General features: G+C 42.2%; 5 protein-coding genes and 1 long non-coding RNA gene across 10 annotated transcripts; 4 read left to right on the top strand and 2 right to left on the bottom strand.

Annotated features, from left to right (window-relative positions):
- Positions 1-53: 53 nt before the first annotated feature.
- LOC140349353 (uncharacterized) lies at positions 54-4,073 on the bottom strand. 2 transcript variants are annotated; one of them, XM_072435651.1, is made up of 18 exons: positions 3,964-4,073; positions 3,773-3,887; positions 3,534-3,708; positions 3,356-3,467; positions 3,143-3,249; positions 2,917-3,043; positions 2,722-2,842; positions 2,567-2,652; positions 2,346-2,473; positions 2,221-2,280; positions 2,083-2,146; positions 1,922-2,016; positions 1,717-1,845; positions 989-1,103; positions 789-926; positions 524-690; positions 349-431; positions 54-260 (listed from the first exon to the last, which is right to left on the bottom strand). In XM_072435651.1, the coding sequence occupies exons 1-18, from the start codon at positions 4,043-4,045 to the stop codon at positions 71-73; spliced, it is 2,094 nt and encodes a 697-aa protein (XP_072291752.1). In that variant the 5' UTR covers positions 4,046-4,073; the 3' UTR covers positions 54-70. The 2 variants fall into 2 exon arrangements, with proteins under 2 accessions (XP_072291752.1, XP_072291753.1); XM_072435652.1 differs by lacking the exon at positions 3,964-4,073 and having other exon boundaries at positions 3,534-3,703.
- Positions 4,074-4,919: 846 nt separating this feature from the next.
- LOC140348494 (interleukin-17 receptor A) lies at positions 4,920-7,224 on the bottom strand. Its single transcript, XM_072434430.1, has 9 exons — positions 7,097-7,224; positions 6,912-7,030; positions 6,716-6,836; positions 6,598-6,645; positions 6,362-6,519; positions 6,209-6,274; positions 6,072-6,141; positions 5,897-6,007; positions 4,920-5,784 (listed from the first exon to the last, which is right to left on the bottom strand). Exons 1-9 carry the CDS (start codon positions 7,218-7,220, stop codon positions 4,943-4,945), a joined length of 1,659 nt encoding a protein of 552 aa, XP_072290531.1. The 5' UTR covers positions 7,221-7,224; the 3' UTR covers positions 4,920-4,942.
- A 3,314-nt stretch (positions 7,225-10,538) lies between these two features.
- On the top strand, positions 10,539-11,679 carry LOC140349202 (uncharacterized). Its single transcript, XR_011924522.1, has 3 exons — positions 10,539-10,660; positions 11,444-11,469; positions 11,638-11,679. It is a non-coding gene; the product is annotated as an uncharacterized lncRNA (long non-coding RNA).
- Positions 11,680-11,896: 217 nt separating this feature from the next.
- On the top strand, positions 11,897-17,820 carry LOC140349201 (troponin I, slow skeletal muscle-like). Its single transcript, XM_072435455.1, has 4 exons — positions 11,897-12,028; positions 12,097-12,186; positions 16,971-17,147; positions 17,246-17,820. The coding sequence occupies exons 1-4, from the start codon at positions 11,930-11,932 to the stop codon at positions 17,330-17,332; spliced, it is 453 nt and encodes a 150-aa protein (XP_072291556.1). The 5' UTR covers positions 11,897-11,929; the 3' UTR covers positions 17,333-17,820.
- A 389-nt stretch (positions 17,821-18,209) lies between these two features.
- LOC140349200 (troponin I, slow skeletal muscle-like) lies at positions 18,210-19,743 on the top strand. 4 transcript variants are annotated; one of them, XM_072435453.1, is made up of 7 exons: positions 18,210-18,274; positions 18,476-18,505; positions 18,726-18,770; positions 18,892-19,023; positions 19,110-19,199; positions 19,265-19,438; positions 19,556-19,743. In XM_072435453.1, exons 2-7 carry the CDS (start codon positions 18,494-18,496, stop codon positions 19,637-19,639), a joined length of 537 nt encoding a protein of 178 aa, XP_072291554.1. In that variant the 5' UTR covers positions 18,210-18,274; positions 18,476-18,493; the 3' UTR covers positions 19,640-19,743. The 4 variants fall into 4 exon arrangements, with proteins under 4 accessions (XP_072291554.1, XP_072291553.1, XP_072291555.1 ...); XM_072435452.1 differs by having other exon boundaries at positions 19,553-19,743; XM_072435454.1 differs by lacking the exon at positions 18,210-18,274 and having other exon boundaries at positions 18,484-18,504; positions 19,553-19,743.
- Positions 19,744-20,268: 525 nt separating this feature from the next.
- Positions 20,269-22,127, top strand: bpgm (2,3-bisphosphoglycerate mutase). The gene is made up of 3 exons (XM_072435596.1): positions 20,269-20,367; positions 20,844-21,465; positions 21,926-22,127. The coding sequence occupies exons 2-3, from the start codon at positions 20,865-20,867 to the stop codon at positions 22,099-22,101; spliced, it is 777 nt and encodes a 258-aa protein (XP_072291697.1). The 5' UTR covers positions 20,269-20,367; positions 20,844-20,864; the 3' UTR covers positions 22,102-22,127.
- The last annotated feature ends 802 nt before the right edge of the window (positions 22,128-22,929 follow it).

The raw sequence follows: 22,929 nt of genomic DNA, 5'->3' as shown, positions 1-22,929 counted from the left end.
TGTATTGCACATTTTATTAGTCATTAAAAGAAAACTACAAAGAGTATATAGAATGTAGAACCAAACATTTTTAATTCATTTTTATAAAAGTTGGCCTGGTCCAGTTTGGGTGTTTTTTGGGATCTATGGCATCAATAGTCAGAGATGGAGCGATGGGGTGTGCAGATGCTAATGATAGTCGAGCAGCCAAAAGACCCATTCGGACACAACTGTCTATATCTCTGTCCTGAAGCATTCCTGCTATCAGTGCGCCTGTAAGACTGTATTAGAAGGCTCACGGGTTAGAATGAAAGGAATGTTTAAGATGTTATAAACAAAATAAACCAACAAATAAAAATCCATCTATACCTGTCTCCTGCTCCTGAGACATTCACGGTTTCTTTAGCAGTCACATTCAGGGCAGGATAGTACAATGCACCGACTTGTCTTTTCTGTCGGGAACAGAACAACTTCATAATGTTAATGCAAAAAAAAAGAAAAAAAAAGAAGATAATAATCTATAGTCTATATACAATCAACGTACAATTTTCCATTTTCTTGGGTGCAGGTTTATTGACCCGGCTTTATTTTCACCACAAATCAGAACCCCGTAAGCTCCAAGAGTCACTACCAGACAGTGTATATGCTGCAGAAGGGGGCGTGAGAGAGCCATTGCAACATCCAACACTTCATCAAGGGAGTCTGGCAGTGCTGTCACATCACAAGACACATGACAAAATCGAATCCTCGGTTTTAGTGCAATTTGGCAACACAAACATGTGAGAATGAAAATGGGCATATTATTATACCTTGAGGTACTGGGAATCCCAAAGTTTTATTCATGGTGCACAGCTCTGCCAAATTTGGGGAGGCAAAGGACAGCGATTTCCATGCCTCAGAAAGAAAAGGTTTGTTTGCCTTATCTGAGTCTGTTGGTTCATACCACACTGAAAAAGAATTAAAGTAAAAAGTTGTATATTCTCATAATACACATTTTTACTGTACTTACCATTAATATTATGCTTTTCAGCTAAAGAACAGACATAGTTTATAGTTGTGTCTGGCAGGTTTCCATCAAGACACACAAGAGTGGAACAAGAGAGCTGATTTTCAAACTGTGACACCTACAACATAAGAAAATGTAACTTAAGTAAACTGCTTGTCCAAAAAAAAAAAAAAAAAGTGGCCACTTGGATTCAACTAAGCAAATACAAAAGGTTTGAGCCTCCCACTGGATATTTGATACATGATGTTTCAACTGCAACACAGTATTTAAACTCAACTGATGCAGTGAGTGGCTTCTCATTTCTAAAACAACCAATTGGAAAGACAAATCCTGTGGTCATGGAAAATACGTCAGTTTGTTTGAGAAGGGTTAAATCATTGGCATCAAGCAGAGAAACAATTTAAGGAGAAGTAAAAACTAATCTACTACATATCTGAACCCCAGTGAGAGTGTTTGGGACGAGCTGGAGAAGGCTTTGTACAGTGGTCACTCTCTCACATCATCAATACAAGATCTGTGTGAGGAATAATGACACACTGGATGGAAATACATCTTTGAATATTGTAGAAGCTTAGTTAAACTATGCCAGTGAATAATGTGCTGTAATTTAAAACAAAAGTTGTCCAACGAAATATTGGAATGTGCAACCCTTTTTTCCTGTGGCAACTTTTATTTAACAGGCAGAGTATTGTAATCATTATAGTGTCTGTGTAATTGAATGGAGCGTGTACATATTGTTCTGTGATTTCTTGGTGAATGTCCATGTCGCCCAGTCCAAGGCTCAGCTCTCCACTTGCAGTGATAACAGCGCAGTATGTGGCTGTGCTCCTCTCCTTCAGTTTCACCACACCACTGGTGTTCTGGAAAAAAAAATAGTAAAATAAATTCTACTTTTTACATTTCTAATAATATTGGGCTCAATTGACAGAGATTTACCATATGTTTGCAGTAACTGAAGACAGCTTCACTATGAGAGTCAGCTCCAGTAGCTGAGATGAAGAGGGGATTTTGGCCTAACCGACTTAATGCGTCTTAATAGAAAAAAAATTGTTAGACAACGGTTGATAATTAATTATATTCATGTACACTTTACACACCAGCAATGTTTCGTCCTACTCCACCAAACGACTGGCAGACACTACCTGGATTAGTTTGTCCAGACTGTGGGAGACACAATTTACAGTTGCTTCAAGGCGCCATATGCCATTTTGCAGTTTACCAACAGGTTTACTTACAAGCAATACGTCTGTTTTTCCTTTGGCAATAAAATCCACATTTATTCCGCCAATTACAACCTACAAAACAACAATTATTGGTACAAAATATTGATTTTGAAGTTATGTGTTGGTGAACTACTCACAATATTGGATCTTTTATCCAAGTTTTCCTTCCGCTTCGTTGTGCTTCTTGACTTCTCATTTTGTCTTTTTGACAGCGCACATGCTATTTGACTACCAACTTTAGCATTGTTATGAATAAGAGCAATGTCTAACAACATATAGGCTAAGGATGGCGAAATAAAAGCGACACATTTTTTTCAATAAGTTAATTTTTAGAAAGCAGCAACACTGCGTAGGATACTGGCTTGAAGGGACTTTCCTTTAGTCAACTCATTGACTTTCTGCAAAATAAATGGCGTCACGGCTCTTCCTGTGATGCCTTTATCACTAAGCAAAACAAACAGATACGATTTTCAAAAGACTTAGTCAACATCATATAAATATGTATTTTTCTACCTTGCCTCCTCCACAGCGGCTTGTATTGCCTCTTCGATTTCTTGTCCAGCTGCTGCCTGCTCTGCTGGGATTGGCACAGCAAATACGACCCCACTTTGAAGACCCAGAGACAGGGTACTGGCTGATGCAACACGTCTGTTTTTAGATTTCTGCAACAAACTTATGCTATACAAACTGTTATAAAACCTGGCTTACCTATAAGCTCTGCAGCCTCTTCTGGATTGCAGACTTGGTGTGGAGAATTAAAACCACTTTGGGGAGAAAAGAAAGCTGGGAATTCTTTCGATGATCCATATGTGGCAACACAGACTCCCTGAGTCTCCTAATCATTACAGTAAAAAGATAATAACATAAATTAAAATTTTAAATAAACAAACCAGGCAACTTCAGAACTTGCCTCATTTAAAATACCGGCACTTACAAGAAATTCAAGAGTTCGACCAATGTCCAAGATGGACTTGACACCAGCAGAGACCACAGCAATAGGGGTCCTGCCCAACTCTGTCAAATCTGCACTGATGTCCAGACCTACAGCAAAGGCATATTTCATATACACATATGTAAAATGTTTACAATCTATCTACAGTGCTGTTTACTTCAAATTTTCACTTTTATGAGTGACAAAGTTTCTCACTGTTTTCTCCATCTTGGTGGACTCCTCCTATCCCACCAGTCACAAACACTGGGATACCAGCTCGATGCGCTGCTATCATTGTGGCTGAAACTGTGGTCCCTCCAGACAGCCTCTAAAACATGAGGGAAACATTACTATTCCTTTATGCTAATATATGACATGTGCACTGCATCCTTACTTGGCTGATGACATAGGGGAGATCTCTTCGGGACACTTTCAGAGACGTCTTGCACTGCGATAGGAAGTCTAGCTCCTCTGATGAAAGACCAACATGAACTTTACCCTCAATGATCCCAACGGTGGCGGGTGTCACTCCTTCAGCCCGTATAATGGCCTCCACTTCTTTGGCTGTGCTGCACAAAATAATTTATCTAAATATAATACAGAAAATTGTGCTTTTTAGGTCAAGACAAGTACCTCAGGTTGTGAGGATAGGGCATGCCATGGGTTATAATTGTGCTCTCCAGTGCCACCACAGGTCTGTTTCCTGCCAATGCTTGTGACACAGATGGGTGAACTCTGAAGAGACTGTCTAAGAAGCAAAAAACAGTGTACATATTCTGCATTAGATATCTCAACACACCATGAATCAAATGATCAGGTTTTACCATGTTTGCAAAGCTTGCTGGGATAGGTTGAAATCCCTCTTCTCAGGATTAGGGTGCAGGCTCTAGTCACCATCCTCCGCATCAGGCGCTACACTAGAGCAATGTCAGCTTCTTTCTTATCACACAGCTCTACAAATACTAGGTCAGCAAGAAAATCAAATCAAGAAATCCCTTCAAATCACATTTAAAAATGAATGTAAAAATAAAAACTTAATGTACAATTGTATAAATTATACTACTTTGTGCACATGGCTCAACAGCTTGAAAGCCATTTTGGCAATTCAAAAATGTTATTCAAGTTCTGCATATATGGATATAAAATTAAGTCTACATTTAAACTATAGGCCTGCATTGCATAACACTTGCTTTAGTGTTCTTTTCTGTGACACATTCCCACTACACTCGGCGCTCTCTGAAACCGACAGAAATTCCACAGTTCTTCCCAATGGCTTTATTCAGATCCTCAAACAACAGCCTCATTCAATTTAGCAAAAGCACAAAAACACAATGTATAACACATTTAATACAAGCATACATCTAAAAGCTGCATGACTCTGCAAAAGGGAGATGTGCTTACCTTCTCCACAGACACAAAAATGCTAAAACTTTGCCCAGAAAGTTGAACTTTGACCCACAGAATGTTTATACAGCCCTGAAGAATCAAGCCCAGATGTGGAGCTGCCTTAAAAATGAGTTTGTAATATCAATAAAAAGAGCATTACAAAAACTACATTGTTCTGGAATCAACCCAAGACAAGAAGTAAAACAAATATATCGGATTTGATCAACATTGAAACAGGACTTATCTAGAGTAGGACTACTACTCTAATGAAGACCAAGCCCCAAAGTAATCACCAATTACAACAGTACTATAACAAGGTATCTTTCAATGTTTGCATAATCAAATATTATCAAGTACCACAATAAGATCACTACCAAATTAAAATATCGACCAAAAAAAAAAGAATCCAGTTTTAAATCACAATTTTAAACTCATATGCACTGACTGTTCACTTAAAAGAATTGTTGTTGCTTCGTGCACTAAATCCTTAATTTGTCCTGCCTCATCTTGTGAAACAGAGACATCACTGTCAATGTCCATCTCTACATTTTCAATCAACTCTTCTTCAAACCAGTGCGGATGCTCCATTTGATATGCATGAAAATCCTCAATGGCTGTTCTTAGAGCGCTTCCAGTGGGACAAAGGTGATAGTCACTCTCTGATAGGCCCTCTATCCTATTCACTCGCCCCATCTCATGTTTTTCACTACCCAAAATCCTAAAAAACAACTCTTCAAAGTGTTTCATCAACTTGTACCGGACTGTGATGTTAAATGGCGACGGTACATCATCTTCAGTGGACACGCTATCAAAGTAGGCGACAATGTACTTTTCAAAAGAAGCAGATTTAACAAATTCAGGGACCATGAGGCAGAAAGCAGGGACAAGCATATCCCCAACAGTTGAGTGAAGGTCTTCTCTTAGTTGGACCAGTTTCCCAGTGCACATAGCGCTCCATTTGGCTTGTACACCTCTTGAGCAAAGAATTAGGATCTTATCTGAGGATTTTTCTATTTGCTGTTTATGCCACTCAAGCCACTGAAGGCCCCCAATCATGCCGAGTCTAGCGGAGTCCAGCATGTCCAGTACTACCTCAGTGCCACATTTAGTCATGAGAAAACTACAAAGCTTCAGGACTATGTTTTTGTACAAGGGATGGTCCAGGGAGTAGATGATCAGTAATCGTCTTCGCGTCGGCCTTTGAGTACATTGCGGTGTGCCGTTGTGAGCAGACAGTGATGTGGACTCTGATGTGGACTCTTGCACTGAAAGTAAATATGAATGTAATGTAAATTAATAATGTAAATACAAAATCTCAATGATTTTGAAACTTCAAATTTATACTTCAAAGTTATTTTAAGTTACCTTTACTAAGTGGATGAAAACATGTAGCACAGGTGCTCAACAGAAAATAAGCCAGACAAGCGCCGCCCACCACACCGCCAATGACCATTTTCACAAGCAGTGTACGTGGTGGATAATCTAAAAAAATATATGCACTTCGTTTGATCTCCTTTGATTAAAAACTTTTTTAAAAATCACTTACAGGAGCAGTAATCAAAGGATTTCTCAGCGGCCGAGCAGTTATTGGTGCAATGTTTGAAAAATGGTTGAATCTTTTAATTAAAAAAAAGAAACATTTTAATCATGCATCCAGATATGGCAATGTGAAGTAATACATACCTTAATCTCAAATTTACACCGCCATGGCCTCAATTCAAATTTCACATTGAGCGAGGTTTGGTTTTCCTAATAAGACAACACATTTATTCTTTAATATTCACACAAATACATAAAATGTTTACTGTTGTGAAAGCAGGTTAGGTGGACCACTACCTGTAAAACTGTCACCGTGGACAAATCACCAGGGCTTTTTATAGACACATCATACTTCTCAGAGTATTCAGACGTGTCAAAACTAACTACAATGGACAGCAGCTTTTGAATCCTGTCCAAAGAAGCATTAGTACTCATCAGTGGCTCCCACAGGCTACCTGTAAAATGAGTACTAAGTAATAAGCATTTTTTATTTGTAGCACTGTTTAACTGACAATTCATATACAAAAGTGTACCATTTTCACGACACTTCTGGGAGCGTTTTATTATCTCGTCATTACATCCTAGACATATAAAAATGCAACATTTATGCCACATTGTAGAAATGTATAATCTGTGTAATCTAAAAATTACCCGGTATGCCAATTTTCTTCTTAATTCGGTCATTTCTAAAATTGGGTTCTGGTATATTATAAACAGACACCTCATATGTATGCTCAGGCTGCACCACCAAACCTTCAAGAGCAAACGTCCACTAATAAAAGAAAAATCATCAGAAATTTAAAACATACACAAATTTTAAAAAAATGGCAAAGAGAAATGCTGTTACAATTGAATAATTAGGATTCACGGCACTGGATAAATTGTACAAATACTTCAAACACATGGTCTCATTAGATCTTTCGTCGCGGACAAGTATTTGCGATCCTCGAAGAAACTTGAAGCTGCCTATAGAAAAATTCTTGGCATATTAAAATGCTTAAAAAGTCAAAAACGCAAAGAAGTTTCACGCACCAGTGGTTTGTATCGTCCATGACACGCTTAAAACCGGCGTGAATTGCTTTCTGTCAAGGACGACTGCCATCCGCTCCGGGGCCCACTCTGGAGCAGTCGGGGCACACAGTATGTTCACTTTCATTGGCTCAGAACAGTTTCCTTAGGACAAAAAACATTTCTTTAAATATTGAAATGATGCAGTATGACCAGTATAAATGAAGTCTACCATGAGTCATACCATTTTACATACTGACTATATGGTAACTTCAAATGATAAGTAAAATCTGTTTTAGACCTATAGCAGTGGTCGTAGTATTTGCAGTTTCAGATGACAGACTAATAGGTCTATTTTAATTCAATTGACCTATGAAAGTGTTAATATTCAAATTATGCGCTAAGCCGAACTGCTGAATAATAAGAATAAGATTGCTTCAACAATTGTGGAATTTTATTTTGAACATTCCTTGTCAAAATCCAATGTAATAGTAGCGATAATATAGTAATTATTTGGTATAACTAAGCACTGGCAGATCTTTACAGAGATCTTTACAGAGATCCTTACAGAGGTCTTTACAGAGATCTTTACAGAGATCTTTACAGATATCCTTACAGAGATCTTTACGGAGATCTTTACAGAGAGTTCAATTTAGATTTTTTACCTACTACTTACTTTTGTACTGTTACTGTCAGTGCTAAACACATACTATTATTACAATATGTGTAATAATCTTACCTATTCTGCAGTTGTCAAGACCCTGTAACAAACCAATAACATACCGTAAATATCACAGTTTTTATTGTATATCCATCATATATAACATCTAGAACTCACCGGTTGAGAACAGCTGGTGCGTTGGATGTGAGTCCTGAGGGAAGAAGAAACTGTCAAACAAAACCAGAAGAAACATATCTGGATCATGATGGCAAACATGAGGCAAGTTTGAAGTAACTATCTAAAGTACTAACTGTCTTCTTGCAGAAAGAGACAGTTTTAATCAGACCGTGGCATCTGAACACATTTCCTGTGAAGTCACACTTCTTATCGTGGAGGAAACAAAATCAGCTTCAAAGACCAAAGAGATATGGCTGATGATGCATGTCAACTGTTGATTATATAAGGTCTACATTTTGGACTAGCTTAAGCTATGTTTGAATGTAGAATAGAATATTAATGTAAATTTAATGTATCATTACATCGATACAGTAAAAATAGGGCATCATGTGGAAAAAAAGACATCATCAAGACAAATGTAACAGCACTTCACCATCACACATGGGTAGCAATTTGTTATCAAAGCATTCAAAATATCTAAATTACCTGCATCTGGCCCATACCTTATCAATGCCAAATCTTGTCCGATTTTAGACTAAGCTAAGCAGCTAAGCAGTTTGGGCCTGGTCAGTGCTACGATGGGAGACCACTGGGACTATCAGGTGCCACAGTGGGGCAGCAGTAACTGTCACCGTGTCCTCAGACAATACTTAAATACCTCAGCCCTCCTTGACTAGTGAGAATGTGGTGTGGGTGTGTGTTCAAAGGGGACAATTCTACTAAATCTATCAAGTATGAAATGAATGAATAATGCACCAAATTACTTTATTAGATGAATGCATTATTATTATTTAGTAAGAGTACATTTAATCTTAATAATAATGTATTGTAATTTAGTCTGTTGGTTAACTAAAAGTAAGGGGACAGAGCTAGCAGATGATTGTGGCCTCTGGGTGGGGCAAGGCTTTGGAAAGGGTACATCAGAAGGGTTTTGGAGAGAGAGGACCCTCCTGTCCCCCACCTCCTGCACCGAGTCCAGAGCACAGCCCAGGACAGAGCTGGACTTCTTGATGACTCTGTCCAGCCTCTTCCTCTCCCTCTCTGTGATGCTGCTGCTCCAGCAGGCCACACCGTACAGGAGGGCTGATGCCACCACAGAGTCGTAGAAGGTCTTCAGGAGTGGCCCTGTCACTCCAAAAGACCTGAGTCTCCTCAGGAGGTAGAGCCGACTCTGGCTCTTCCTGTACAGTGCGTCTGTGTTATGAGTCCAGTCCAGTTTGTGGTTCAGATGAACACCCAGGTCCTTGTATGAGTCCACTCTCTCAATGTCCCGTCCCTGGATGTTCACTGGCGAGGGGGCAGTGGGGTGGCGTCTGCGGAAATCCACCACCATCTCCTTGGTCTTCCCCACGTTGATGAGGAGGTGGTTCCGCTGACACCAGTCCACAAAGTCCTGCGCCAGTCCTCTGTACTCCTCGTCATCGTCGTCCGTGATGAGTCCGATGATGGCAGAGTCGTCAGAGAACTTCTGCAGGACACAGCTGTCCGTGTCATGTCTGAAGTCTGCAGTGTAAAGGGTGAAGAGAAAGGGCGCGAGGACAGTGCCCTGGGGCGCCCCCACACTGCAGGTCCGAGTGTCAGACACACAGTCCCGGGCTCTCACAAACTGGGGTCGGTCTGTGAGGTAGTCCAGGATCCACTCTGCCAGGTCATACTCCACACCAGCCGTCTCCAGCTTGTCCCTCAGGAGCAGCGGCTGGATGGTGTTGAAGGCGCTGGAAAGATCGAAGAACAGAATCCTTACAGAGCTGCCAGGCTTTTCCAGGTGAGAGAGAGAGCGGTGCAGCAGGGAGATGACGGCGTCCTCCACTCCGATGCCAGACCGATATGCAAACTGCAGCGGGTCCATGGCTGAGCTCATGGTGGAGCGGAGGTGGTCCAGGACCAGCCGCTCCAGTGTCTTCATCAGGTGGGACGTGAGAGCCACTGGCCTGAAGCTGTTGAGGTCTTTGGGGCGCGATGTGTCTTAGGCACAGGTACCAGACAGGAGGTCTTCAGACCTGTGGTACCACCCTCAGCTTCAGGCTCATGTTGAAGACATGCTCCATAACTCCACACAGTTCATCTGCGCAGGACTTAAGGAGCCTGGGGCTGATGCCATCAGGTCCTGCTGCCTTCCTCACTTTAATCCTCTTCAGCTCACTCCTCACCTGTGCTGCTGTGACAGTCAGTGGTTGGCAGGGGGACCGTGTGCTGGGGGGATGGGTGAGTCCATACTACTACATTCTACATACCGGTATATAACCTCTGTGCAGATCGGAGGTCAGGGAATCAACCCACAAATCCAAACACATCGAGGGTTCAAACGCTATAAGCTCTTACGTTCCAAATATACCAACGAATTCCTTTCCCAGTTGTAGTGTCTTGGTCCCCAACATGACGCTATGACTAGTGCTAATCCGTACCACTTTGAAATGGCATTAGGCAAACATATATGCGGTTGAAATATGAGCAGAACACATGACAAAGCAGTGATTCAAATTGAGACGGTAAAGGTTATTTTAAATCCTAAAGACGTAGAATCAGAGTTGTACAAAGGTCTATAAATAAAACTGATTCACAAACTTTGATAACAGGTGATGTGGCTGGCCTTAACAATGAAAAGCAGCACAGCACACAGACAGCTGACAGACACGAGACTGACGTCCCTTCGAGCAAAGAATTTAGCTTTAGTCATTCGAACAAGGCATACATTACTTTTCTCTACAATATTATTTGCATTGATACTTTTGGTTTGATTCTTCTAAAAGGTAAGCTTCTCTATGGTTAATTATTTGTCCTGGATACTGTTGCTGGTGACATGTACGCAGTATGTTCAGCTAATTTGTCAAGATCTTTCGAATGGGATTCTCCATTTGACTATGACATGTAAAGGTTTATGGTGATCTCTTTAAGCTTTGAGCAAGTCTGTGTAACATGAAACTAAGTCAAAGAATTGTGATAATTGGGCATTTGAGCTGAACAGCAGTTTTAAAATAAGTGTCAATAACTTTTAAATTCTCAGTCCGAACAAATACTAGACAAGTTAATAAATGCAGTTGTAGCCTGATTCATATGACATAAAACAAAGTACAAACGATTGTGTTAATACAATGTGCGTTTGCAATTTCCTACTACAAATTATATTTTTAAAAAGTTCACAGTTCTCAAAACTAGCTGAAGAAACACGTTCATTTGATCGAATTAATAATAAGTAACAGCAAGGTCATGAAAACGTGTCACACAGTGTTGTTCAAATGTAATGTCACTTATAATTGGCATCAATGGCTTGGCATCAACAAGTCGGCACCAGCGGTCGGACACAGAAGTACTGGGACAATGCAGCCAAATATAGCTCTTCACAGGCTTTAGAAACAATAGCTACGATTACTTCAGATCTACAGGAATATAAAGTCTGCTATCCAGTGAGTGCTTCAGATGCCTATTAATGGATAACTACTTTACAAAGACAAAATAGACTTTTAATTAATTTATCGTCGTGTCAAATACGTTGCGCTGCCACTGGATAAGTTATATTCTCATTTACTCCACAGGGCCTGCTACCATGTCTGAGGGGTGAGTAACACACAAATAATAAATTATGTTTAAATTACTTTCTAACTATTATTTTTGTCTTCATCTTTGACTTTGTGCTACCCGTTCAAGATCGGTATGTCAAAGAAAAATGTGAAATTATAAAAAAGATTTGCATAGTGGCTATAATTAAACACGTTAATATTCCCCATAGAAAAAGACAAAGGTTTCAGCTACACGCAGACTGCTTTTGAAGGCAAGTGTTTGTAAACTTTTTATTCTAATTTATCGTAATTAACACTATAATGAACATTCTCCGTCACATTCAAATAAAGGTTTAACACATTTTGAAAAACCTTCAAGCAAAGGAGACAACAGGGATACAGGCATTTGAAATGTTACTGTCATGCCATTCATCAGCTAACATAGAAAGTGTTGTTTTTGGAATGAATAACCCTAAATGCATCTTGCAGTCCAAATTACTGAATAAGGCTGTGGAGCTGCTGATGGCTGAGCGAGAGGAGCAGAAACGAGCTACAGAGCGGGCGGTGAATGAGAGCTTCCCTCCGTTGCAGGTTTCAGGTCTGTCGGCCCAAGAACTGCAGGTACGAGCCCTGATCCACCTGGGACTGCAGAAAATGTACTCTGTTATTTATCGCTGCTCTCGTGACAGGAGCTCTGCAGAGAACTACACCATAAAATTGATGTTGTAGATGAAGCTCGATATGACATGGAGGCCAGAGTGGTCAAGACAGATAACGAGGTAATGCTATTGATGGAAAGACACAGCATTTACAGTGCAATATTTGGTATATTATTTATTCAGGAATGATTAAAATATCACCAATAAGCCTCTTATTACTACCATATTTTCCATATTATGTAAGTCGCACTGAGTATGAAATGCGGTTGCAAGTGTGAAAATAACAAATAATATCACATATAAGTCGCTCCGGAGTATAAGTATATAAGGAGCCGCACACACCACGAGCGAGCGGCGCCGCTTCTCCTCCGCTGCACCGGCGTTTCCGTGTCCGATCACCGGCTCCACCATGAGCGGCACGCACCGCCACGAGCCGCACACACCACGAGCGAGCGGCGCCGCTTCTCCTCCGCTGCACCGGCGTTTCCACGCCCGAACACCGGCTCCGCGCTCCCGCACCCGCCGCCCCGGAGGTCTGTACCTGGGCGAAGGTGTGGCCCCAGCCCGCCACAGGAGCAGACACGGAGAGCGGGGCACCGGCTCCACCCGGAGAAAAGCAGCCCCATACAACCAAGGTACAGCCCCGTTTCTCTGCTTTCCCCGCTCCACAGACGGGGGCGATCTGGTCACAAAACTGGACTCAAATGCGTCTTGATTGGGCTAGAGCAACGCCGGCGTCTGGTATGTGGACTGCCGCTTCTGTCCCAACGTCTTTGTTTTGTTAGTCGTTTCCATTGTTTTGTTTTGTTCCCGCGTCTCTGTGTTGTCTTCTGTCTACATCCCTGTTCCTTAACTTCATCGGACATTTCTGCACCATCCATCGCTCATCTCCTCCCTCACTCCTGGACTATCTACTGCCCTAGCCGCCAGCTAACAGCTGGCCTAACACCTGCGGAGGTCCGTCATGGTATCGCGGGGCCTCCCTGCCGTGCAGACAAGGTCTGGGGCAACCAACGCCACTCACTCCACCAGCTTCAACACCCGGTCCACTGCTGCTTTTTCACAACTCTCTGCCCACCAGCTTCTAGTTAACCAGCCTCTAGCCACCGCCAACATTCTAACTGGATTACTCTCATCTGCTGTTACGTTCCATCTCCTCCTCGGACTATCACTCCCACGCCTCCAGGCCACCGCTCCACCAACTTCTCGCCTACTCACCTACACCGCTGCTGACCTTCACCTCCTCAACCATAACCACCGTCTCCCAGCTGCTGCTGCCTCTGCAGCTAGCTCAGCTGGGATCCTTCGCCGGCCCCGCTACATCCACAGGGGCTTTGGTCTCTCCCATAACCAACACTCCAACGACGGCTCACCTATCCCCTCACTCTGGACTAGTTTTCGCCCCCCTGTCACCCCCACCTGCCGCACTGCCAACCTCAGCAACCTCCGCCCCCCCACCCCTGCGCCCCCATCCATCTCCGCGCCCCCATCCATCTCCCTTGCACTGCTGAACTGCCGCTCCCTCGCCAACAAATCACCTGTTATATCTGAACTGCTACTGGACAATAACATTGATCTGCTTCTCCTCTGTGAAACATGGCAACAGCCCCTGGACTTCTATGCTCTCAACCAAGCCACTCCCTCCAACTACACTTACACTGCCAAACCCCGCCTCTCCGGGCGTGGGGGAGGTCTTGCTGTTATTCATAAAAAATCTACATCCATCACTGAACTGAACCTCAACCTTCCATCCATCTCATCATTTGAATACCTCGCCTTCTCCCTCCCCAACTCTATCACCGCTATCCTGATCTATCGTCCCCCAAAGCCCCACCCCTCTTTCCTCACTGAATTGTCTGAACTCCTCACCATCGCATCCTCTCTCTCTGCCCGCCTCCTACTCACTGGTGACTTCAACATCCACATTGACTGCCCCAACGCCCCACTGACATCCGACTTCCTCTCTCTCCTGGACTGCTTCCATCTCACCCAACATATTGACTTCCCCACCCATACCAAAGGCCACACTCTGGACTTAGTCTGTTCCTCTCTCCTACCCATATCTAAGCCCCACCCCCTCCCCTTCCCACTCTCTGATCATCTCTGCATCCTTTTCTCCGCCCCCCTACCCTCGCCCCACAACCCCAAAAAACGCACCATCACCTACCGCAATATCAAGTCAGTCAACCCCCTCACGCTCTCCCAGCTCATATCCTCTGCTTTCCCCCCTGACTCCCCCCCCTCTTCCCCCGACGACTATGCTGTCATGCTCAACACCACCCTCTCCGACTCCCTTGGAAAACCTCCTCCGTCTCATACATCAACCCCGCCCCCTGGTACACCCCTGAACTCCGCACCATGAAGCAGACTGGCCGCCAACTCGAACGACTCCTCAAAAGAACCCGCCTCACCGTCCACGCCGAAGCTTTCAAATTACACATCTCCTCCTACCGTGACGCTCTCCAAGCCGCCAAATCTGCCCACCTCTCCACCCTCATCAACAGCTCCCACCGGAGCCCTCGCACCCTGTTCTCCACCGTCAACAAGCTGCTCCAGCCACCGGACATCACTCCACCCTCCTCCCCTGACCTCTGCAACTATTTCCTCCTTGCCTTCAATGACAAAATTTCCAAAATCAACAGCTCCATGACTGCCGTCTCCATTAACTCCATCACCACCCCCACCCCTGCCCCCCCTCCTCTCCCTGACCACCCACCCTTCCCTCCCCTCACCACCTTCTCCTCTGTTAACTCCTCTCATATCATAGACCTCATCACCGCTTCCAAAACCACCACCTGCTCTCTCGACCCCCTCCCAACGACTCTAACCAAGGCCTGCCTCCCTGCTCTCATCCCCCATCTCACCACCCTCTTCAACCAGTCTTTATCCCTCGGCCATGTTCCTTCCATCTACAAACTGGCCTCCATCACCCCCATCCTCAAAAAACCCACCCTAGACTCCGCCAACCTCTCCAACTACCGCCCCATCTCCAACCTGCCGTTCCTCTCAAAAACGCTGGAACGCATCGTCGCCGCCCAACTTCACACCCACCTCCAGTCAAACAACCTCTATGAACCCCTCCAATCTGGCTTCCGCCCACTTCACAGCACTGAAACAGCCCTGGTAAAAGTACTCAACGATCTCCTCACCTCTGCAGACTCCGGGGCCCTCAACATCCTGTTACTACTAGACCTCAACGCAGCCTTTGACACTATAAACCATTCCATCCTCCTACAAAGGCTGCGCCAACTGGGTGTTGAGGGTTCTGCACTTGACTGGCTCACATCCTACCTCACCAACAGGCAAGAGTTCATTTCCCTCTCCGGTCACTCATCCACCCTCTCCCCAGTAACGCAGGGGGTCCCCCAGGGCTCAGTCCTCGGCCCCCTCCTCTTCATCTGCTACATCTTCCCCCTTGGTCACATCCTCCGCCAACTCAACCTGGACTTTCACTGCTACGCTGACGACGCCCAGATATACCTCACCACCAAATCCACCCAAAACCCTCCCCTCAGCCACATTGAAACCTGCATCTCTACAATAAAATCATGGCTCACTCTCAACTTCCTCAAACTGAACAGTGACAAAACAGAGCTCCTCCTCATTGGCACCAAATCCACTCTCAATAAAACTGGTCCCTTTTCACTCAGCATCGACACCTCGACCATCACCCCCTCTACCCTGGTACACAATCTCGGTGTCATCATGGACCCCACCCTCTCCTTCACTCCCCATGTCAGCCACATTGTCAAGACCTCATACTTCCACCTCCGCCGCATCGCCAAAATCCGACACTGCCTCACCCTCCCCGCTGCTGAATCCCTCATCCATGCCTTCATCTCCTCCCGCCTTGACTACTGCAACTCCCTCCTCACTGGCATCTCCTCCCATTCCCTCCATAGACTCCAAATGGTCCAAAACTCCGCTGCCCGCCTCCTCACCCACACCCGGTCCCGTGATCACATCACTCCCGTTCTCACATCACTCCCGTTCTCCGCTCTCTCCACTGGCTCCCCATCAAGCAGCGCATAAACTTTAAAATACTCCTCCTCACCTTCAAAGCTCTTCACCACCTTGCCCCCCCCTACCTGTCTGACCTCCTCATCCCCCACCGCCCCACCCGAGCTCTCCGATCCTCCTCCTCTCTCACCCTGACTGCACCAACATCCCGACTCAAAACTTTTGGCGACAGAGCATTCTCCCGAACAGCACCCCGACTCTGGAACTCCCTCCCCCAACCTGTCCGCCACTCTCCCTCACTCACAACATTCAAATCCCGCCTAAAAACATACCTCTTCACCCAAGCCCATGACCTCCCCTACCCCTAGCCTCCTCTACCCCATTGCCTACACTTCTACCCCCTGTTACATCCCCTCTCTCTACTTCTTCTGTCTTGTTCATTTTATCTGTATATTAATGTGTTCTGTACGTGTTGTCCCCTCTGTCTGTAAATACCCCCCCCCTTTTTTATTATGTTCAGCGTCTTTGGGTCACTGAAAAGCGCTATATAAATAAAAGTTATTATTATTATTATTATTAAGTATAAATATAAGTATAAGTGAAAAAAGGTGCGACTTATACTCCGGAAAATTACGGTAGTAACAACTGGTTGAAGAAGCCGAAATATTGAAGTGTAAAGTATGACAATGGCCTGCTGACACCTCTAAGACAATTTTTAGAGAAACCTATGCACTTCTCAGCAGTAATTTCAGCAGGATTTTTCTTTTTCTTTGTGCTGTGACCACATACACGCATACAGCCTGATCATTGGGTCATTCAGGCTGACTACATGCAGTTCATCTAGAATTACAATTAAGATCTGTTGGCATGTTAAGTTAAAAAAAAAGCTCTGCGCACATTTGATTGGACACATTACTTAAATAAACAATAAACACTGTTTCCAGATCCAGTCTTTGTCCCAGAGGGTGACTGGGCTAAAGGGTTTAAAGAGACCGAACCTAAAAAGGGTGAAGAAAACTGCAGACGACATGTTGGGGGCCTACAACGACCCGTCCAAACTGATGAAGGCGGATTTCAAAGTCAACCTCAAGACAGTGGAAAGAAAGAAAGAGGACGAGAAGGTGGGGAGCTACAAAACACAGCATTATTGTTGTTATACCCACTATTAACACGCTGCATGCGATCATAATCAAAAATGTCTTGGGCTGTGCGTCCCCAGAGAGAAGAGGTGACCGATTGGCGTAAAAATGTGGAGGCCATGTCTGGAATGGAAGGCAGGAAGAAGCTGTTTAATGCTGGACAATAATGAGAAGTTGCCCCATTAAAGTCTTGCAGTAATTGTATTGTACAGCAGGAGGCGCCTTTCAGCTTCAAGAACTATATATTTGCTGCCCACATGTCTTCATATCTGTTGGAGTGGAATTTGTCAACATATAACTATTTTAAAAAAGTGAAGTGAAAAAGAAATCTGAAAGCAAAATTACTTCAACATGAAACAGTCCTTAGTTTACTGTAAACTTTATACTTATTGTTGCATGTTACTGAGATACACATAGAGTATATTTCTTGGTAAAACAATTGAGAAAAAAACTATTTACAGCTGAATAAACATTAATTAGTGAAACCATTCATTATTCCTCTCTGTGCCTTTGTACAAGTCATGATTTCACTGAGAGCTCAATGTAATCAAGACAAACACTGACACCTCGTGACTCTCAAGAAAATACCTCGTTAAAAGTTTATGGCCCAGCTACAGAATGTACTGCACTACTACTATGACACATCTGTGCCAACCTAAAAGCAATAAAACATTTAAACAAAATGTTTTGCTTGTTCTCATCTATTTGTGCAGTTTCCAGCATCAATCTCTTCTAACAAACAGTTGAAATTGAAATGGTTTATTTTTTATAAAACCTCTTAATAACTGTACAACTTGTGTTAATTAACTTTTAATAACTTGAAATTTTATTTTTTTTAACTCAACAGAAATGATTTAAATGCCCAGTATTTATCAACTGATCTAAGCAGGGACTTTGGCCATTAGTGTCCACACGGTTGAAGGAGAATCCAACAAAAACCTTCACACCTCAGACACGTGTGAAGTGGAACAGGAATGGTGAGGACAGGTCGAAGACTATTTTAGAGACCCACTCACAAGAGGAGCTCAGTGTACATTATACAGAATCTACCACTGTCCAGTCACCTCAGCTCAGTGAAAGAGCCAGAAGATTATTTGTCACGGTGCAAGGTAAGGCCTTAAATAATGCACTTTAATTAATATAAATCTGTATGGTACTATATTAAATGTATGCAATACATGATTAGGCTTGTTTCAAGGACATTGAAATCCAATACAAACATTCTAAAATGTATGAGCTTTTATGTTCTGAATGCCCAACATTGTTGTTTAAGTTTAGTAAAAGTTAATATGTGCTTATAATTTATTCAGAAGGAAGAACAAACAATAATGTCGGCAGGGTAAGTATTTTTCATATTTTCTAGTATTATTATTATTATTATTATTATTATTATTATTATCATTCTACTCAATTTGATTAATCACACAATATTCTATTAACACTGCACTGCTTTTTTCCTTCTCAATTAACATAAACCCAACTGACCAGGGTAAGCTCCATTTAATAATATTATAGTTAAAATAAGTTTAAATATCAATGTCCTGTATTATTTTTTCGCAGAATACAAAGCCAAAGATTTCTGCATCTCGCAGACTCTTCTTAAAGGTAAAACTATTGTTCATCATTTCATGCACATTTTTTTTATATTATTTTAAAATAGACTACACATTATTTGTCAAGAATAGAATTTAATCTAATAAAATATTCCATTATGTCTTGTGCTCAGACTAAATTGTTGAAAAAGGCCGTGACCATGTGGGAAAATGAAAAACAGACGTTAAAAGAAGAACGGGAGCGAGTCTTGTCTGAGAAAGTCCCAGGGCTGCAATTCTCAGGCCTTTCCGTACAAGACCTACAGGTACAAACTGTAGTATAGCCCATTTAATGTTATAAGATTACTGTAATGTATATAATGTCATAATTGTGACAACGTTTCATCCACAGAATCTTTGCAAAGAGCTACATCATAAAATTGACGCCGCTGATGAGGAGAGATATGACATAGCCGCCAAAGTGACCATTAATAGTCTTAAAGTAAGAGAGGGTGCAAAAATAAACCATGGGATTCCAATTTGACGTGTGCTTTCCCTTGAAAACAGGTGACGGACTTGTCTCAGCAGATAATTGAGCTGAAAGGCAAAATGAAGAGGCCGAACCTGAAGAGAGTACGAGTTTCTGCCGATGCCATGCTCGGTGCCCTGCTGGGGGCAAAGGTCAAGGAGTCTGTGGACTTCAAGGCCAATCTGAAAACAGTGAAGAAGGAAGATGAGAAGGTACAGTCAACAAATGCTCACAGGCAATAATTAAAGAAAATGAAAGAAAATAAATTGGAAAGATGAAAAAAAGATTGTGATTTGTATACCAATGTGTGTATTTTGTCCCTACAGAAGGAGGAAGTGACCGACTGGCGTAAAAATGTGGATGCCATGTCCGGTATGGAGGGAAGGAAGAAGCTGTTTAATTCTGGACAGTGAATTTAAGGAAACATCTATGATTGAACTCCAGATTTCTTGATTATGTCATTTGTGTGCACACATCCACACCAAACGTAATATAAATGTATATTATACAATTGTTACATTGCTTTGTTTTTAATTCAGAGCTGGTTGGTGGATAGATTATAATAATAGTTTGTCCATGAAATTACATAAAATCAGAGAAAGAAATATATCAGATATGAAATTGGTTTGAAAAAAGAAAGATACAAGTTTTTTTTATAGAACGTGAGTGCGTCTTAATCTTGGATGATAGATTGACACTATAAAGACGTTTTAGCAGGCAACTTAACTTTTTCCGTTTTAAATGTAAATTATGATGATCAGAAGATGCATTTTCTCCAATTGCATGAAGCACAAAAACATGTTAGGATTCTACACTCGGTGGAAGGGAGAATAAACACTTGTCATCAGGGCTATGAGCTTATATGTGCCTAAAGTACATTATACAGGTGGTGATGGGCGCATGCTCTGTCAGACGGAAAAGCTATAGCACGTCTCTTAATATGGGCAAAACACGAACCAATCACCGCACTCCTTCTTCAAAGCCTCAATCGTGATTGGCTGAGCAAAATGTCATAAAGCAATGTAGATACGTCTATGGGAACTGCTCAGTGCCGCTGCTCAGTGCTCTGTACATTGACAGAATAACAACATTAAAGGCTGTACGCGCTACTCTTTTAGCTTCACCTAAAAACCGAATAAAGGTAAGAGTGTATATCAGCGACTGTACACGGCTCGTCTCTAGGATTTTGTTATTTAGCCCTTTTAGGTATGAAATATGCATAAAACTAAGTCGCCGTTAAGTCATTCAACAACATTGCCATGATCCAGCCCTCAAGCTAGTTGCAGAAGACACTGCTTTATTCGGCCTGGTGTGTAATGTATTTATAGAAAATGCAGTTAGTTGTACATTTAGATTCCATCCTGTTGCATAGGTTTTGGTGTTTGCCTATGCGGTTATTAGCTTGCCATTTGGGAGAACCTTTAACCTTTTGCTGACCCTGCCTGCAAGCACCTTTACATTTGAAATATTTGTTTCTCAATGCAAATGAATGTGGGGACTCGATTTACAACTCATTGCAGCAAAGAGCATTTTAGAGTCTCTAGTGGACTGCTTATTTCATATTGTTCATGTATTTCTGCTTTAGTATAAACACTTCCACTTGCTTTGCTCCTGCAGGTTGTTTCATTGGTACTGCTGATGTCCAAGTACAAACTCTTCTTGTTGAGGCATGGAGAAGGCGCCTGGAACAAGGAAAACCGCTTTTGCAGTTGGGTGGATCAGAAACTGAGTGAGAATGGAGTCACAGAGGCCCAGGACTGTGGCAGACTGTTAAAGGAACACGGGTACAAGTTTGACATTGTGTTCACGTCCATACTAAGTCGCTCCATTCAAACAGCATGGCTCGTTTTGGGGACTATGGGTTTGGAGTGGATCCCGGTGGTCAAGTCATGGAGACTTAATGAAAGGCACTATGGTTCCCTGATTGGCCTAAACCGCACGGAAATGGCTTTGAAACATGGAGAGGAGCAAGTGAAGCTTTGGAGAAGGAGTTATGATATCACCCCACCACCCATTGATGAATCGCACCCATACTATCACGAAATCTTCAATGATCGCAGATACAACACCTGCGATGTGGCCAAAGATAAACTACCCCGAGCTGAGAGCCTGAAGGAAGTGCTGGACAGACTGCTGCCATATTGGAACAATGTAATAGCTCCAGAAATTAAGAAAGACCACGCGGTGCTTATATCTGCTCATGGGAACAGCTGCAGGGCCCTTCTGAAACATCTGGAAGGTACATGGCTGCAATGCGTTTGCTTTTGATATTTGGATATTGACATTTACTATATGCTTTTGTATTTTATTGCCAGGTTATATAGAACGAAGTGCTCTAAGAATTTCAGTTCCCCAGACAGCTTCTCATAAAGGCCACCGAGTTAAAATTACAGTTATCGTCAACTCTGACCTTTATGACTGACACCAGTGATATGGCAGGCATAGCCATCCCAGATTATATAACATGTTTTTAAAATAGTAATTCACAGCATTAGAAAGGGGTGGAATATGCAATAAACTATTAGCAAGCATAGCAAAACTAAAGGAGGGTAGCATTTGGACATGTTCAATTCTTAAACGTGTAAATTAAAGGAGTAAACGTAACGACTGAAACTAGATTGAAGCAAAGCGTTGTAACTTTTGCACTATCATCTTTCACCGATTTGCAATTCACACGTGTCATTCTTATCGTTGAACAGGAATATCAGATGAGGATATTGTCAATGTTACTTTACCCACTGGGATTCCTGTGCTGCTGGAGCTGGATGAAAACCTCAGGCCGATCAAACCTCGTCAGCTCCTGGGAGACCAAGTCAAGATCCAGGCAGCTATTAAAAAGGTGGAAGACCAGGGCAAAGTGAAACCATCAACTTGAATTATGATGTTACTGTATAAATTAGATTTACAAAATATAAAAGGGAGAGTGAAAATATTTAATAAGAGGATAGCTGTTACTGTAACGTCAAAGGATGCAATGTTACTGTGAGTTTGTGTGTGTTGTTAGGCCCTGAGCTGTTTCAGGGCTGAGAGGAAATATTTTAGCACTATCAGGAATATTCTGTATAAGTGAAGCTATGGAAATGAATGTGTTAATTTTTTTAACTATTATATGTCTATTCATTTCAGATTTGTACCGTTATTGGTTTCAAATAAAATAAGCTAATGCACTATGTATTAAGTTAAAGACCCATTTGTTTTTGCACTGTTTTTCCATTTTTAAAAACTTACAATAGGTTTAGATATTTATAGATTATCCATCATATTAAGCAAATTGTAACACTCATTTTTTTTAAATGCGTTTTTATTTTCCCCTTTTATCTGCATCATGCTGTTAAATTACAAATGTGCTGCTTACTACTACTAAGTTACTTGATGTGAAGCGCTTTGAGTACCTTGACGGTAGAAAAGCGCTATATAAATGTGACCATTTACCATTTAAGTTACTTGAATTGAGGACATTACTGTTACTGTATATTGTTGTATGCCATTGTCTGCTGATCACTGCTATGTTCTAAATGTATTTTGTTTTTTAGACTGTGAATCCTTAATGTTATTTTTTTTCTCAGACGGTTCAATTGATAGTAAAAAGTTTGGACAATGCAAAGCTGTTGGTTCTCATTGATTCCTTAAAAGCCTTATATTTTTGCAAGTTATGTTCTTTTTTGGTATAAATTGCAGGTAACATGTTGACAAAACAGTCCTA

Source organism: Eucyclogobius newberryi, unplaced genomic scaffold (genome assembly GCF_026437365.1).
Source record: "Eucyclogobius newberryi isolate DKJ021-1_F unplaced genomic scaffold, fEucNew1.0.hap1 SCAF_7, whole genome shotgun sequence".
In the NCBI taxonomy this organism is placed as follows: Eukaryota; Metazoa; Chordata; class Actinopteri; order Gobiiformes; family Gobiidae; genus Eucyclogobius; species Eucyclogobius newberryi.
Note: the sequence above shows the minus strand (reverse complement) of the source record. Positions and strands in the feature narration are given on the sequence as shown.

What these genes read in the sequence shown, in the direction of transcription:
- LOC140348494 (XM_072434430.1), bottom strand. Translation starts at nt 7,220, where the DNA reads ATGAAAGTGAACATACTGTGTGCCCCGACTGCTCCAGAGTGGGCCCCG. An exon ending in ATGGACGATACAAACCACTG is followed by an intron (nt 7,031 to 7,096) that starts GTGCGTGAAACT and finishes ATTTTTCTATAG; the next exon opens with GCAGCTTCAAGTTTCTTCGA. An exon ending in GGTGTAAATTTGAGATTAAG is followed by an intron (nt 6,142 to 6,208) that starts GTATGTATTACT and finishes TTTAATTAAAAG; the next exon opens with ATTCAACCATTTTTCAAACA.
- LOC140349201 (XM_072435455.1), top strand. Translation starts at nt 11,930, where the DNA reads ATGGCTGAGCGAGAGGAGCAGAAACGAGCTACAGAGCGGGCGGTGAAT. An exon ending in TGTCGGCCCAAGAACTGCAG is followed by an intron (nt 12,029 to 12,096) that starts GTACGAGCCCTG and finishes CTCTCGTGACAG; the next exon opens with GAGCTCTGCAGAGAACTACA. An exon ending in GAAAGAAAGAGGACGAGAAG is followed by an intron (nt 17,148 to 17,245) that starts GTGGGGAGCTAC and finishes GTGCGTCCCCAG; the next exon opens with AGAGAAGAGGTGACCGATTG.
- bpgm (XM_072435596.1), top strand. Translation starts at nt 20,865, where the DNA reads ATGTCCAAGTACAAACTCTTCTTGTTGAGGCATGGAGAAGGCGCCTGG. An exon ending in CCTTCTGAAACATCTGGAAG is followed by an intron (nt 21,466 to 21,925) that starts GTACATGGCTGC and finishes ATCGTTGAACAG; the next exon opens with GAATATCAGATGAGGATATT.
- LOC140349200 (XM_072435451.1), top strand. Translation starts at nt 18,702, where the DNA reads ATGTCCTGTATTATTTTTTCGCAGAATACAAAGCCAAAGATTTCTGCA. An exon ending in CTCGCAGACTCTTCTTAAAG is followed by an intron (nt 18,771 to 18,891) that starts GTAAAACTATTG and finishes TCTTGTGCTCAG; the next exon opens with ACTAAATTGTTGAAAAAGGC. An exon ending in TTTCCGTACAAGACCTACAG is followed by an intron (nt 19,024 to 19,109) that starts GTACAAACTGTA and finishes TTTCATCCACAG; the next exon opens with AATCTTTGCAAAGAGCTACA.
- LOC140349353 (XM_072435651.1), bottom strand. Translation starts at nt 4,045, where the DNA reads ATGCGGAGGATGGTGACTAGAGCCTGCACCCTAATCCTGAGAAGAGGG. An exon ending in AGGAAAGTCCCTTCAAGCCA is followed by an intron (nt 2,474 to 2,566) that starts GTATCCTACGCA and finishes ATATGTTGTTAG; the next exon opens with ACATTGCTCTTATTCATAAC. An exon ending in GAAAAACAGACGTATTGCTT is followed by an intron (nt 2,147 to 2,220) that starts GTAAGTAAACCT and finishes TGTCTCCCACAG; the next exon opens with TCTGGACAAACTAATCCAGG.